We start from the raw sequence: 16,325 nt of genomic DNA, 5'->3' as shown, positions 1-16,325 counted from the left end.
ACTCCTGAGCAGTTATATCTTCACACTTAATTATGACTTGTTTTAAACTTTAATGGTTCACGTGTTCTTTCAGCCTCTGGCTTCATGTTAGTCAGCTTTGCTCAGCAAGTATAATGTAGTTAAATCCATCAAAAGCACAGCTTCAGCACAATCAGACACAGACACCAGTTTTCTACAACCATTCAGCCACCATGCTAACAGGCATCTTTTTGGTCAAGAAAGCATTCAAAAAATTCATCCTAAATATTGGAAGATTTGCCAGAATCAAATTACGTGGACCTTGAAACATGGCAATTAATGAACCTACTACTAAAAAATAGGAGTGATCAGCACAACTCTCAAGCCACATGCAGAATTGCAGTTGTTGGCTTTTTAATGGGATCAGGGTGTAACTCCAGCCACCCAACCTCCCATTAATTGAATTCCCAGATGTTAAGCAATAGAAAGGATACAGCCAGTCAGAAATCATTATCCTCCATAGTTGGAATTAGCTGCGGTGCAGTTCACAAGATTAGCAAGTTACTTTTGCACCTACCTAGTGACGTGTCATTTCTGCCACCTTCATCCATTTGGTTGTTGTTTTCCTGGAGAAACTGCTTTCATTAATTAGTTTTGTTCTTTCGTCTTTATTGTGCTTAGTTTAGATGCCAAGGGAATGTAAAAGGAAACAGCTGGTTTCTGTTTAAAAAAGCTCAAGTCAGAAATAAAAATAGTTTGGTAAAAAATCATTCAGGATTGTTTTTTTCCCATCAGTGCTGAATTACATGGACCATGATATAAAAGCATCTTTTAGATTTAGATTGGTGAACATAAATAAAATATAATTTAAATGAAATTTATGTCTTTCTGTATATCACAATTTTAACTGAAACCTGTGGCATGATATATGTGATGTTAAACATTTTTGGGAGTCTGTTCAAAAAGGGCAGGCCGATTGAGAATTTTGTTTTGTGGATGTAAATCCCAATGTCTTGAATGTCTCAGTGACTGAGTCAACAATGACTTGGAACTTGACCTACGAGCATGCATGTAAATAACCACCACCTACATATTGCAGCTCGATAGCTAAAGTTGAGTAAACTTCGTTCTGGTGTGAAGACGATATAAATTGAACAGTTTTTCATTTGTTCTATATATTAGCTCCACTATAGCAAGAACCATGTTGGAGGTGAAGCATGGGTATGTGGTGAGAAAATTCATTAGAGTGATGACATAGACTTGCTTAGCACGGGTCTGAACTGAGATTGAGTCATTTGTAGACCCATTGGTTAAGGTCACAGCTTAATGTCATGTAGTATACATTAGATGGAGATGAATTTCTGTGGTCAGTTAACTGTTCACAGAAGGATGCTGTACAGAGCCTCTCATTTTACAGAATCAGATACATTTGTGAGGTCAAAAGAAGCAATGTATAATGGTTAATTGGTAATTAGTTTGTTATTGTCACATGTACAGCAAAAAGTTTTTGTCTGCATGACATTGGGACAGCTCATTCCATAGAAAAGTTTATTGAGGTAGTACAAAAGGAAAAAAAATAATGTAGAATATAGTGTTACAGTTAAGGAGAAAGTGCTGTGCAGGGAGACAAATAAATATTGGTATTGGTTTATTATTATCAGTTGTACTGAGGTACAGTGAAAAACTTGTCTTGCATGCAGGGTACAGAGTAAAAACAATTAACAGAATACAGAGTTAGGTGTCACAGCTACAGGGAAGTGCATTGCAAGTAGACAATAAGCTGCAGGTCTTAAGGTAGATTGTGAGGTCAAGAGTCCATCTCATCAGATACGGGAACTGTTCAATAGTCTTATCACAGTGGGATAGAAGCTGTCCTTGTCCCTAGTGGCATGTGCCCTCTGGCTGTTGTATCTTTTGCCTGATGGGAGAGGGGAGAAGAGTGAATGTCCTGGATGGGTGGGGTCTTTGATTATGCTGGCTGCTTCACCAAGGCAGCAAGAGGAAAAGACAGAGTCCATGGAGGGAAGGCTGGTTTCCGTGATGTGCTGGGCTGTGTCCACAACTCTCTGCAGTTTCTTGCAGTCCCGGGCAGAACAGTTGTCATACCAAGCTGTGATGCATCCAGATAGGATGCTTTCTATGGTGCATCGATAAAAGTTGGTGAGTATCAAAGGGAACATGCCAAATTTCTTTAGCCTCCTGGGGAAGTAGAGGTGCTGGTGAGCTTTCTTAGCCATGGCGTCTACGTGCTTGGACCAGGACAGGCTATTGGTGATGTTCACTCCTAGGAATTTGAAGCTCTCAACCCTCTTGACCTCAGCACCATTGATGTAGACAGGTGCATGTACATCTGTGGGAAAGGTTGTTGTCATGACACCATTCCGCTAAGCTCTCTATCTCCTTCCTGTACTCTGACTCATCATTATTTGAGATATGGCCTACTACAGTGGTATCATCTGCGAACTTGTAGATGGAGTTAAAGCAGAATCTGGCCACACAGTCATGAGGAAGTAGAGTAAAGGGCTGAGGATGCAGCCTTGTGAGGCACCAGTGTTGAGAATAATCGTGCTGTTGCTGCCTATCCTCACTGATTGTGGTCTGTTGGTCAGGAATCAAGGATCCACTTGCAGAGGGAGGTGTTGAGTCCCAGGTCTCGTAGTTTGGTAATGAGTTTGCTTGGAATTATAGTATTGAAGGCAGAGCTGTAGTCAATAAATAATTGTCTAATGTAGGTGTCTGTACTGTGCAGATGCTCCAGAGATGAGTGTAGGGCCAAGGAGATGGTGTCCACTGTAGACCTGTTTTGACGGTAGGTGAATTGCAGTGGGTTGAGGTTGTCTGGGAGGCTGGAGTTAATGTTTGCCATGACCAGCTTCTCAAGACACTTCATGATGGTTGTCATTAAGGCATGTTACCTTGTTTCTCTTAGGTGCTAGTGGCCTACTTAAAACAGGTGGGAACCTCAGATTGAAGCAGGGAGAGGTTAAATATTTCTGCAAATATCCCTGCCAGCTGATCAGCACAAAATCTGAGCACTCAGCCAGGGACACCATCTGGGCCAGATGCTTTCCTCAGGTTCACTCTCCGGAAGACTGATTTTATGTCCTCGATGGTGACCGTGGGTTCAGTTGCATTGGAGGCTATCAGGGTGGATGGTGACAATCCACTCCCCTTCTGTTCAAAGCGCACATAGAATGCATTAAGCTCATCAGTAAGGGACATGCTGTTGTTGACCATGCTGCCCAACTTCGTTTTGTAGCTCCTTATAGCATGTAAGCCCTGCCACAACCGATGGCTGGTCTGGGACTCTTGACATTTCTGATACCGTTGCGGAGGTCCTATTTACAATTTCTTGTAAAAGTCAGGGTCACCTGATTTGAATGCAGCAGTTCTCGACTTCAGTAAGGAGTGGATCTCCCAGTTCATCCATGGTTTCCTGTTTGGGAACAACCGTATTGACCTCTTTGGTACACAGTCCTCGACACACTTGCTGATAAAGTCCGTGATGGTGGTGGCGTACTCATCTTGGCTGGCAGCTGAGTCTTTGAACATGGACCAGTCCACTGACTCAAAGCAGTCACATAGAAGCTCATCTATTTCCTCAGACCAGCACTGTATGACTCTCTGTACTGGATCCTCCTATTTCAGTTTGTATGCAGGGAGGAGGAGCACAGCCTGGTGGTTAGATTTACCAAAGTGAGGGCGAGAGGTGGCTCGGAAGGCATCTTTGATAGTTGTATAGCAATGGTCAAGAGTGTTAGGGCCCCTGGTGGGACAGGAGACATGCTGCTAGTACTTTGGTAAACACACTCTTGAGGTTGGCCTGGTAGAAGTCACCTGCAATAACAAAGTGGGCCTCATGGTATCCTTTCTCAAGGTTGTTGACCACAGAGTATAGTTCATTGAGTGCAGGCTTTGTGTCTGTCTGGGGTGGGATATAGACTGCCATCAGGATAGCTGAAGTGAACTCCCGTGGCAGGTAGTATGGTCAACACTTCACCGTTCGATATTCCAGGCTGGGTGAACAGGAGCTCATCTCGTCCGAGCACCACGAGTTATTGATTAAGGAGCAGACCCCTCCGCCTTTAACTTTGCTTGAGGATGCTGTTCGGTCCATTCGGTGGATTGAAAAGCCCTCAGGTTGAATGGCACAGTCAGGTGAGGCAGGTGTAAGCCATGTTTCAGTGAGACATAGCACACAGCAGTCCCTCAGTTCTCTTTGATAGGTCAGTCTTGCCCTAAATTCATCAACTTTTTTCCCAATGGACTGGACGTTAGCTAGTAGTATGCAGGGGAGGGGGGTCTTGTATCCACGCTGTTTCAGCCTCACCTGCAGCCCAGCCCTCTTACCACACTTCCGAGGTAAGCGGCTGCAACTCAATGGTCCTGAAGTGGAGCCACCTGGTAAATGATTGCTCAAGGACAGACCTGGAATGGTATCACCTGGACTGCAAGGTAAGTGATTTCTTCTGGGCAGACTTTGAAGACCTGGAGAAGATTCACCTGGACTGGAAGGTGACTGCTTGTGAACAGACTTGGAAGACCTGGAATGGATTCAGCTGGCCTGTGAGGCAAGTTATTGTTTCCATATGGGTCTGAAGGTCCTGAAGAGGAGTGATCTGTCCCAGCAGGTAAGTGGGGGGCGTCGAGACTCGGCCCAGGTGCTCCATAGGGTCGGGTTTCTGATCCAGAGGGGCCCTTGAGTCAGGCCCCAGCATCAGGTGTCCCCGCAGGTCAGGTCTCATGTCGGGTCAGGACTCGGCCTCCGTGGGTCGGGCCTCGCGTCGGCTCGGGCCCCGGCCTTCACTGCTCAGGCCTCTGGACAGGTCGGGAATCAGGGGTCATCATCGGGTGCTCCCATTGGTAATTAGTTTGTTATTGTCACATGTACCGAGATACAATGAAGAGTTTTTGTCTGCATGCCATTGGGACAGATCATTCCATATATAAGTACAAAAAAAAACAGAATGCAGAACATAGTGTTACAGTTACAGAGAAAGTGCTGTGCAGGTAGACAAATAAAGTGCAAACTTTATTGCTGCTTGGGGTTGATGCGTAGTGTGGATCAAATTAGTGTGCTACTAAATGAACAGAATCCACACTGCAGTTTGGGGAACAGTTTTACAGCTGCTGGGAGGAGTTGGTTGGGGAGGACCCTTACAATGACTTTCCTTGGGGCAAACAGAAGGAAGATCCACAATAGTTATTTCAGTTAATACGTCTCCTTCCTTGAAGGTGGTCATGATTATAGCATTTCTGGGATCGCCAGCTTGTCCTTCTCTTCCCAGATGTAGAAAGTAATGCTGTGAATTTATTACAGAAGTTCCCCTCCAAGTTTTGGAATTCAAGCAAGCACACCGTCTGCTCCCAAGCCCTTGTTGTTTCTCAGTTGGCATATGGCCTTTTCAATTCTTTACTGATCTGGTGATGGCCAGGCTAGACCAGATAGTTAGCTGTGGGATAGAGTCAAGGACAGAGTCAAAGATGAGCATTTCTTTGAAGTGCTTTCCCCAACATGTGCTGACTGCCGCTTTGAGTGCATCTAAAGCACAGATGATGGCTCTGGTTCTGTCAACCAAAACTCTGCTGTTTGTATCCTATCCCTCCATTCATTTCCTCTTTAACTCTGGACTTGTGTCCATTCTTCTCTCCTTCATCAGCAATGGTGCCTTCAGTGTTCTAGGCCCCGCCTTTCAAGAATCCCCCTGTTAAACTTGTTCAGTTCACTGCCTCCATCTTCTTCTTTAAGACGACCCTTCAAACACATCTCTTTGTCCACACATACTCACTTAACAACAGCAATCATTAACTAATGAACAGGAATGGGAATCTTGATAAAGATCCCTTCATTAAATCCAGGAAAGCTTAAGCTGATTCTGGTATTTCTTCAAAGACATGTTGAGATCAATCGGTGCAGACTGTTAAATCTGGAACCTTCTGGCCTCTATAGTTTCAGCTAGTTTAGTGGATAAACTCACTAAATCACCAGCGAAGCTTCCTCTGTTGTCTAACATGAGAGTCTGTTTCTCATTTTAAAAAGAGACTGGTCACAACAAAACTTTCTTTTGTGAATAGAAAGTATTAAGCATAGCAGTAGGAAAATAATCAATTTTAAATTAAAGGCTGTTTTATAACTGATTACAAGTTTACCAGAATCTCCCAGAAGCAGCATCCTGGTAAAAGTCCAAATAAATATGAGCCCAAGCATTCAAGACCACGCTGTTTTCTTTCTATAATTCTGAACTTCTAGTGGATAAATCTATCTGCCTGACAACTGCTTGTTTATCTTTTCCATACTTGCATGGGTCTTGAAACCTACTGTGCAACTTTCACCCACTGGTACCAGATCTGTGGAATGTTCATGTAAACCAAGAGTACAGATCTGGCAGAGGTATGATGCAGTGCTTTTTTTTTACTCAAAGGATACAAGTTATACGTTTAAAAGCAAATTTAGCAAGACCCAGAGGCGAATCATCTTGCTACTGATCCCAGTGGTTGTAACACAAGGGGTCATTTTAAACCTCCCAGAGTAGATGGGAGAAAGGCAAGGGCATGGAAATAGCAGGTTAAAGTTTTGGAAACTGAAGTTGAGCCTGTCTTAACTTCCCTGGAGAAGCAGATGGGTTATTTAAATTAATGAGGCCACTCAGCTCAAATTTTAAGAGATTTTCAAATTTAATCTTTGTGGGTCAGATTTCTCAGGGCTTTGGGAACCTGGCCTTTGCAGGGGATGAGAAGCCCCAAGGCTTTGGGAAGACGTCTTTAAATTTTAAGGGCCACAGAAAGGTCAGAGGATGAAGAAGGATAAAGCACCATGGTTTTTGATTTGAAATGGGAAGGTTTTGTTTTGCTGTGAAGAGGTGGAAATCTGATTGGAGAGATTCACATGTGGGATTATGGGACAGGAGGAACAAGAGTGCTTCCCGCATATCATCCAAACTGCTTACCAGTTGGCTTACTGATTCCCATCACATCCCAAACTACCATCACGAACAAGACCCATAATCTCATCCATGCTTCAGTCTGCTCTATTGGCCTTCCTCCCAGACCCATGCTCTCACCACCATTTCAGCTCCCACCCACGATCTTACCACTGACCCACATCTTTCACCCAGCCCACCTTCTGGCTACACTAACAGCCAGCATTATCCACATTTTCTCCTTCCCCTGCCAGCATTGTCCTCCTACTTGGCAAGATGAAATAAATTTAGAAAATGCTGCAACCACTCAGCACACAAGGCATCATCTGTAGAAAGAGAATGAGAGCTATAGTTTCAGGTCAAAGATTCATTGCCAGAACAGATAAAGGGTCTTCAACCTGAAACATTAACACTGTTTCTCCTTCTACAGATATGGCAAGCCCTGCTGAGTGTTCCCAACGTTTTCTGTTTATTTCAGATTTCCAGCATCTGCAGATTTTTGATTTGATTTGCACATGACAGCCAGTCAACCATCAATGCAGCCGGCTGTCATTCAGTTCACCATATTTCCAGATTTTTCAGTTGGTTTCCCACATTGCGATTGATATCATGACCTTGTTTTCCCCTGCTGGTTTCATTTCTCTGTGTGTGTTTTCTGAATCATTACCTTCAGGAAATCTATAAATGAAAGGCCCCGTGTCCAGAATTCTTATTTGCTGGTAGATAGACAGCAGCTCCAGTTTGACTCCAAATAAAACAGAACCATGACCCAGGGATTTAGAGAGGACAGCAAAGCCAAAGTTCACAGATGATGGTAAATAATTCCAGGAACCAAAGAGAACTCCAACAGGAGTGGTGGAATGAGTAAAAACAAATTCCACACAGAATTCAGTGTCAGTAATTCTGAGATAATGCTTTTGGTTGAGAATGTGATAATTATGCTTAGAATGCAGGAAACCTGGACTTCGTGGAAGACCAGAGGGATCCAGGGATTTGGGCTCGAATGTCATTGAGAAAAGCATTCTCATAAATACATCCATAAGGAAAGCTAATGGAATGAGTTTCATGACAAAAAAAGGAATATAATCGCCAACATATAATGGTGAATCTATGCAACTATATTGCAAGACTTCATGCACTGCCTTCATGCAATGTTTTCCTGTAGTGTGGAAAGGATGAGAGTCTGTTGTGAAAGTGAACAGCAGATTCACTAGAAAACTCTTTCGTCCGTGGGATTGAACATAGAACACTACAGCACAGTACAGGCCCTTTGGCCCACAATGTTGTGCCAACATTTTATCCTGCTCTAAGATTTATCTAACCCTTCCCTCCCACATAACCCTCCATTTTTCTATCATTCATGTGTCTATACAAGAGTCTCTTTAATGTCCCTAATGTATCTGTCTCCACAACCTCTGCCAGCAGTGTGTTCCACACAATCACCACTCTTAAAAAAAAAACTTGCCCCTGACATTCCCCTTATGCCTTTCTCCAATCACCTTAAAATTATGTCCCCTCATTTTAGCCATTGTCACCCTGGGAAAAAGTCTGACTGTCCACTCGATGTATGCCCCTTATCATCTTGTACACCTCTGCTAAGTCACCTCTCATCCTCCTTCGCTCCAAAGAGAAAAGCCCTAGCTCACTCAACCTATCCTCATAAGACATGCTCTTCAATCCAGGCAGCATCCTAGTAAATCTCCTCTGCACCCTTTCTAAATCTTCCACATCCTTCCTATAAGGAGGCAACCAGAACTGAACACAATACTCCAAGTATGGTCTAACCAGAGTTCTATAGAGCTGCAACATTATGTGGCAGCTCTTGAACTCAATACCCCCAATAATGAAGGCCAACAGACCATATGCCTTCTTAACCACTCTATCAATCTGCGCGGCAACCTTGAGGGATCTATGGACATAGACCCCAAGATCCCTCTGTTCCTCCACACTGCTAAGAGTCCTGCCATTAACCTTGTATTCTGCCTTCAAATTAGATCTTCTAAAGTGTATCACTTCACATTTATCTGGGTCGAAATCCATCTGCCACTTCTCAGCCCAGCTCTGCATCTTATCAATGTCCTGTTATAATCTACAGCAACCTTCTACACTATCCACAACACCGCCAACCTTCGTGTCATCTACAAACTTACCAACCCACCCTTCCACATCCTCATCCAAGTCATTTATAAAAATCACAAAGAGAAGGTGTCCCAAAATAGATCCCTGCAGAACACCACTGGTCACCGACCTCCAGTCAGAATACGCTCCATCTGCAACCACCCTGTCATCTATGGGTGAGCCAATTCTGAATCCACACAGCCAAGTTTCCCTGGATCCCATGTCTCCTGACTTTCTGAATGAGCCTTCCATGAGGATCCTCGTCAAATGCCTTACTGAAATGAATGTGCACCACATCCACTGCTCTACCTTCAGTGTGCTTTGTCACCTTCTCAAAGAATTCAGTCAGGCTCATGAGGAACAACCTGCCACTCAAAGCTATGGTGACTGTCCCTAATCAGCCTATGCTTCTCCAAATGCCCATAAATCCTGTCTCCAAGAATCTTCTCCAGTAATTTGCCCACCACCGAAGTAAGATTCACTGGCCTGTAATTCCCAGGTTCTTCCTACTCCCTTTCTTCAACAAAGGAACAACATTTGCCACTCTCCAATCATCTGGCACTACTCCTGTGGCCAGTGATGATCCAAAGGCGCAGAAATCTCTTCCCTCGTTTCCTGTAACAACCTTAGATATATCCCATCTGGCCCTGGTGACTTATCTATCCTAATGTTTCCAAAAGTTCCAGCACATTCTCTTTCCTCATGTCGACATGCCCTAGCATATCAGCCCATTGTACACCATCCTCACAAACATCAAGGTCTCCCAAACTGGTGAACACTGAAACAAAGTATTCATTAAGGACCTCTCTTAACTTTTCTGACTCCAGGCACATATTCCCCTTTTATCCCTGATCAGTCCTACCCTCACTCTAGTCATCCTCCTATTCGTCACATGCGTGTAGAACACCTTGGGATTTTCCTTAATCCTACTCACCAAGGATCTTTCATGCCCCCTTCTAGATCTCTTAAGTACATTCTTAAGCTCCCTCCTAGCTACCTTGTAACTCTTCAGGGCCCTGTCTGATTCTTGCTTTCTAAACCTTAGGTAAGCTTTTTTCCTCTTGACAAGATGTTTTACGTCTCTTGTCAACCATGGTTTCTTCACGCTACCATCCTTACCCTGCCTCAATGGGACAAACCTATCCAGCACCCTATGCAAGTATTCCCTAAACAACCTCCACATTTCCATTGTGCACTTCCCCAAGAACATCTGTTCCCAGTTTACACTCCCAGGTTCCTGCCTAATAGCATCATAATTCCCCCTCCCCCAATTCAATACTTTCCCATATTGTCTGCTCCTATCCCTCTCCGAGGCTACAGTAAAAGTCAAGGGGTTATGGTCACTGTCCCCAAAATGGTCTCCCACTCAGATCTGAAACCTGATCAGGCTCATTGCCTAGTACCAGGTGCAGTATGGCCTCTCTAGTCAGCCTGTCCACATACTATGACAGGAATCCTTCCTGGACATACCTAACAAACTCTGTCCCATCTATCTCCTTTACACTAAGGAGGTGCCAATCAGTGTTAGGGAAGTTGAAATCACCTATGACAACAACCCTGCTAATTTTGCACTTCTCCAAAATCTGCTTCCCGATCTGCGCCTCAGTGTCTCTGCTGCTATTGGTGGGTCTGTAGAATACTCCCAATAGAGTGATCGCTCCCTTCCTGTTTCTGACTTCCACACACACTGACTCAGTAGACGATCCCTCCAGGACATCCTTCCTTTCTACAGGTGTGACATTGTCCCTGATAAGCAAAGCCACTCCCCCACCTCTTTTACCTCCTTCCCTGTCCCTTTTGAAACATGTAAACCCCGGAATTTCCAGCAGTCATTCCTGCCCTTGTGACAGCCAGGTCTCTGTAATGGCCACAACATCATAGTTCCATGTACTTACCCACGCTCGAAGCTCCTTTTCCCCCCCCCTCCCTCCTCCTCTCCCTCTCCCTCTCCCTCCTCCTCTCTCCCCCCCCCCCCACTTTGAATACAGCATATGAAACACATGCAGTATATGGTCTGAATAATGTACTACATAAGCAGTAAATTAAAAGTAATACACGGTACTACATTGCTGTTTTGAGTCAAAGTCATACCTTCACACAGATACTCTGAGTTTACTTCTTCTGAACAACTTGAGATTTTGTGATAGGGTTCTGCCAAGCTATAACAGTAATGATAATTGGCAGTTTGGATTTTCCTCATGTTGGATTAGGGTTTTGGAAGTTGTCTGCGCGATAGGACTATTGTTGTGCTGTGTAAGTAGCCAAGAGATTATTCTGTTTCTGATCACCCTTTATGAATTAGTTCAAATGGTTGCAGTGGCAAACCAACGAATGGTGCCTGCTGTTACTGTTAACATTATTTTGCAATGTGGTAACCGGATTTGGAGATGCGAGAGGCCATCTTGTTCAGCATCTGCGAACTGAGTGATAAATGAAAGTAATCGTGCCATTACATTGACAAATTGTAAAATGAAAAATACCGATTCTGAACTTTGCGAACTTTTAAGCAGGATTTTGACTCAGAGGTATTCAGTTATAATCCTTTGGATGGTTTGTGTGAGTGAATTTCATATTGGATAAAGATAGTGAAATAAAACAAGGTTGTGAAAGAGAATATGAAGAAGGCAAACTAAAAAGAATACTGGAAGTAAGTAAGGTCTTTCCTGCCAATGGAAAGGAGATTTTGACTGAAATGAACAAGTCTTAACATTCTGCATTAAAATTACCTTACATATATGGGAACTTCGTACCACTTAATGCTTTTGAGTGCAGAGCCAAACAGTTAATTGCTGTTTTTGTGGAGCAACCCACCTCGTGGAGCAACCCACCTCAGGGAGCAAGCTTAAATCTGCAAAGCTTAATCGTCTGCCAATGTCTGAAGTTGGGGGTGCATTTGCAATAAATGACAGTGGGCATTATCATTTCAGAATAACTTCACCTGCTGTTTTGGGCCTTTTTCTGTTTTTCATGCACAGTGGTGTGACTGCTTTGTTTTATTTTGGTAGAGTTAGAATACTCACCTTCTCAAAACGCAGAAGTTCTTCTGTTAAAACTTTTAGCTAGCTGTTGTCTTCATAAAATAATTACAAGCTGACTATTTTAGGCGACTGAAAGATTTTCATTTTGCCATTTCCAGCACCATATAAAAAACTTCCAATTTAAGGGCACTGAAAGTATTTTTTCCAATAAATGTATTTAATTACAATACCTATGATGTCAATTTGAACTCAGTGACAGAAAAGTAAGAAAATAAAGCTTTAATGTCAAAAATATGCTGTATTCATTTATTTGATTGGCACATGATAAATATCATATTAACTGAAATAAGGATGGAGTAAAGAAAGGTTTTTGTTTACAAAGCTTAATGTTCACCTACAGGAAAATCTTGCAAGAAGAGTAATTAAAATTTTACAAAGTGCAGATGATGGAAATCTGAAACAGAAACAGAAAGTGCTGGAAACGCTCAGTAGGTCAGGCAGCATCTGTAAAAAGAGAAACAGAGTTAATGTTTCAGGTTGTCAGAGACCCTTTATCAGAATAATAATTACATGGCCGTATAGGTCACCTGCATGGAAAGCTATTGAAAACTGCCTACATTTCTAATTGATGGTGTGCCCGTACGCCTCAACTGATAATCTGAAAATAAGCCTTTTCATTTCTCTGTCTCTTCTCTGCCCAGGGAAACAGTTAGAGGCTACCTCATTAAATATATTTAAAACACAGACAGATTTGTGCATAGTAGGGGAATTAAGGGTTCTGGGGAAAAAGCAGGTAGGTGGATCTGAATCCATGGCCAGATCAGCCATGATCTTATTGAATGGCAAAGCAGACTCGGGGCTCGGGGAGGTGGGGGGGGGGGGGGTGGGGAGGAGCAGATGGTCTACTCCTGCTCCTATTTCTTATGTTCTTTAAATCTACACGCTATAAATGTCATTAATATTCATCTTTGGTCTGGTCTTATTCTCGTGAGAGGTCAGAGTAATATCTGGTATTCAATCCACAGGTCGTTTACTTTGGTGACAGTATGCGCTCAGATATATTTCCAGCCCACAGCTACAACAACTGTGAAACAGTCCTAGTGCTGGAAGAGCTGGAAGTTGAAGCCAGCCAACAAGTTACAATGGAAAGACAGGACTCTGAGCCACTGGAGAAGAAAGGAAAATATGAAGTGAGTATTCTAAACAACTTAATCATAATTAGTTTGGTCAAGTATAGCAAGAAGAGTTGTCGTTTACATTTGAAGATCATGATTTGGATTTTCCAATCCACAGCAGAGGAATGGTACTCCCAATGACCTCAGAGGAATGCATGCCAAAAAATTAAGCAGTGATCCCATGCAGCTATGTGACATCTAGAAACAGTGATGTCAACAAACTGGTTGAGCAGCCAATCAAATTGAAAATTCTCATGGAAGGCAAATCAAGAAGTTAAAGTCAATTTTATTGAACATTTTAAAAATTATACAGGAAATAAAATAAAGATCGGAACATACACATGGGGTGAATGTAGAAACTGAAATAGCATTAAGAATCTTTAAAGAATATGCCTGGGGTGGTGGTGGAGGCAGATACATTGGACAGGTTCAAGAGTTTGTTGGATAGGCATATGGAGGAATGTGAGATAGAGGGATATGCGGGAGGAAAGGGTTAGATAGTGTGAGGGTGGTTTGATGGATGGCACAACATGGTGGGCCGAAGGGCCTGTTTTGTGCTGTATGGTTCTATGGTTAATATATATTATTTTAAAACAATAACATTTGCAAATTCTCTTCTGAAGAAATGGCCATCCACATATATAAAAGTGGTTTTTCAAGAGATTTGTTCAGCAGTTAGTAAGTTGTTACAAACTCTATTGCATCTTATTCAACAGGGTTTAAACATTTTCAATGTTTGTTGCAGTGAGAATAGAGTGTTAAACTTTGTATTTTTTTTAGTTCATTTCATCTTTTGTCGACTGCATCTGAAGAGATGCAACCTGTGGAGAAGCAGGAACAACAACCCTTCCCTCGCTCCAGCACTCTTATCATAGAGTCATACAGCACAGAAACAGGCCCTTCAGCCCAACTATTCCATGATGACCAAGATGCCCCATCCAAGCTAGTCCCATTTACCAGAGTTTGGCCCATAACCTTCTGAACCTTTCCGATCCGCGTACCTGTCCATCTGCCTTTTAAATGTTGTTATTGTACCTGCCTCAACCACTTTCTCTGGCAGCTGATTCTACATGCATACCATCCTTTGTGTGAAAAGATTGCCCCTCAAGTTCCTATTAAATCTTTCCTCTCTCACCTTAAACCTAGGCCCTCTAGTTTTTGATCCCAATCCTGGGGAAAAGACTGAGTGCATTCACCCTGTCTATGCCCATCATGATTTTATACGCCTCTATAAGATCACCTCTCAGTCTCCTATGCTCCAAGGAATAAAGTCCTAGCCTGTTCAACCTCTCCTTATAACTCAGTCCCTCAAGTCCTGGCAACATGCTTATAAATCTTTTCTGCACTCTTTCCAGTTTCCTAACATCTTTCCTATAGCAGGGTGACCAAAATTGAACACAATACTCCAAATGCGGCCTCAAATGCCAGCCCCTTGTACAACTGCACCATGACCTCCCAACTTCTCGACTCAGTGCCCTGACTGATGAAGGCAAGCGTGCCAAAAGCCTTCTCCACCACTCTGTCTACCTGTGACTCAACTTTCAGGGAACCATGTAATTAAACTCCAAGGTCCCTCTGTTCTACAACCTCCACAGGGCCCTATCATTCACTGTGAAAGTCCTACCTTGATTTGACTTTCCAAAATGCAACACCTCGCACTTATCTGAATTAAACACCATTTACCATTCCTTGGCCCATTTGTTCAGCTGATCAAGATCCCCCTGTAATTTTTTATAACCACTGTCAATTATACCTCTGCAAACTTAATAGCAATGCCTTGTACGTTCTGTTAACTGCCCTGTAAAATATTTCCTGATCTTCTACGCAACCTATCTCTTAGGAATGTCCCTCCCATCTGATAGGTAACCAAGCTAAAAGAGCACTTTTACCATATCTGAGTACAATTTCGAATCATGCTACTCCAATGAAAAGATTATGTTGTAGCTCATTTGGCAAATTCATAAATCTTGACTTGTACTGGTGTAGGCAATGCCATCAAAGACTAAAGTATGTCAGTCGTAGAAAGTAAGTTTGTCTTACACTGAGCAAGAGTAAATATATTTCGATGTCCTGTCCAAGTTGTTGTCAGGAACTGTGATGCAGAATGAAAACAAAATAAAAATCTGATAGAAACAGAGGACAAATTGTCAGTAGCCTGAAGCTTTATTGAACTCCGTGCCTAATTTGCTGATCTATAGCAAGTAGGCAAAGCTCCAATCTAAGAGTTTCACTTTACAGTGGGGAAAATGCCTGCCTGCAGATACTTTTTTTTGCTATTGATGTGGATTTAATCCAGAATTTGATTTCTGAACTTACAATGAATAAGGACCACTCACCGAATAGTTTTGCATATTTGCCTGTAACATCAATGTTTTACAAGCTCAGTTTCTGCCCATTGATATAATATTACAGCAGTGGAGGACTGAATTGAAAGGAATGGACTGGGGATTTATCAACCTGTTATTAAAAAATCCTTGAGAGCAATTTATGCAGTGTAATGATTGTTTGACGGCCAGAAGGAATGTCTGACAACTCTTCCCAGGCAGTGCAGTGAAATATAATGTAAATAATGTGCGTCATACCAAGTTGAATTATTAAAGAAATGTGGCAAGGCAATCTCCAACTGTCCCACAAGAGATGCTGTTATTTCATGTATGGTTCATGAATTTTCCGAGGAATACTTTAGTCTTGATGATTATTGTTATTTTAACTTTAGAGTTAACATATTTATTTTAATTAGAATCAATTCTAAAATAAAGTACTTTAGGAAGTTTAGCTCAAGGAATCCCATCACTACATCTCAGTCTTCTGTACCCATCCAACAAATGAGAGGAAGCAGTAGAAAGTACATGGTGAATGCTTTAGGCGATGTGCCAGAATAAAGCTTTTATCAAACATTAAGGAGAGAATTATGAAGGGCATAGATGGGGTGGGCTGCAGTAGATGTTTTCCCTACTCCAGAGGTATGTATAACCAGAAGGCATAGGTTTAAGGTAAGGAGCAAGAGGCTTAGAGGAGATACAAGGAAAATAAAATCACTTCTAGGATGGTTGCAATTTGGAATACATGACCTAAGAGGGTGGTGGGGGCAGATTCTCTCACAATGCTTAAGATTTACCTGGATGAGCACTTGAATCACCAAGGCATAGAATGCAATTGACCAGGTGCTGGCAAAT

The 16,325-nt window shown here is 42.6% G+C and overlaps 1 protein-coding gene across 1 annotated transcript in view; it reads left to right on the top strand.

Annotated features, from left to right (window-relative positions):
- nt5dc1 (5'-nucleotidase domain containing 1) overlaps positions 1 to 16,325 on the top strand; it is a 423,262-nt gene that overhangs the window by 391,279 nt on the left and 15,658 nt on the right. Inside the window, exon 10 of the mRNA XM_052024297.1 lies at positions 13,000 to 13,164. Within this exon, the coding sequence (XP_051880257.1) occupies positions 13,000 to 13,164 (165 nt within the window). The remainder of the gene's footprint in view (positions 1 to 12,999; positions 13,165 to 16,325) is intronic.

The sequence above is a fragment of the Pristis pectinata genome, chromosome 10 (genome assembly GCF_009764475.1).
Source record: "Pristis pectinata isolate sPriPec2 chromosome 10, sPriPec2.1.pri, whole genome shotgun sequence".
In the NCBI taxonomy this organism is placed as follows: Eukaryota; Metazoa; Chordata; class Chondrichthyes; order Rhinopristiformes; family Pristidae; genus Pristis; species Pristis pectinata.
Note: the sequence above shows the minus strand (reverse complement) of the source record. Positions and strands in the feature narration are given on the sequence as shown.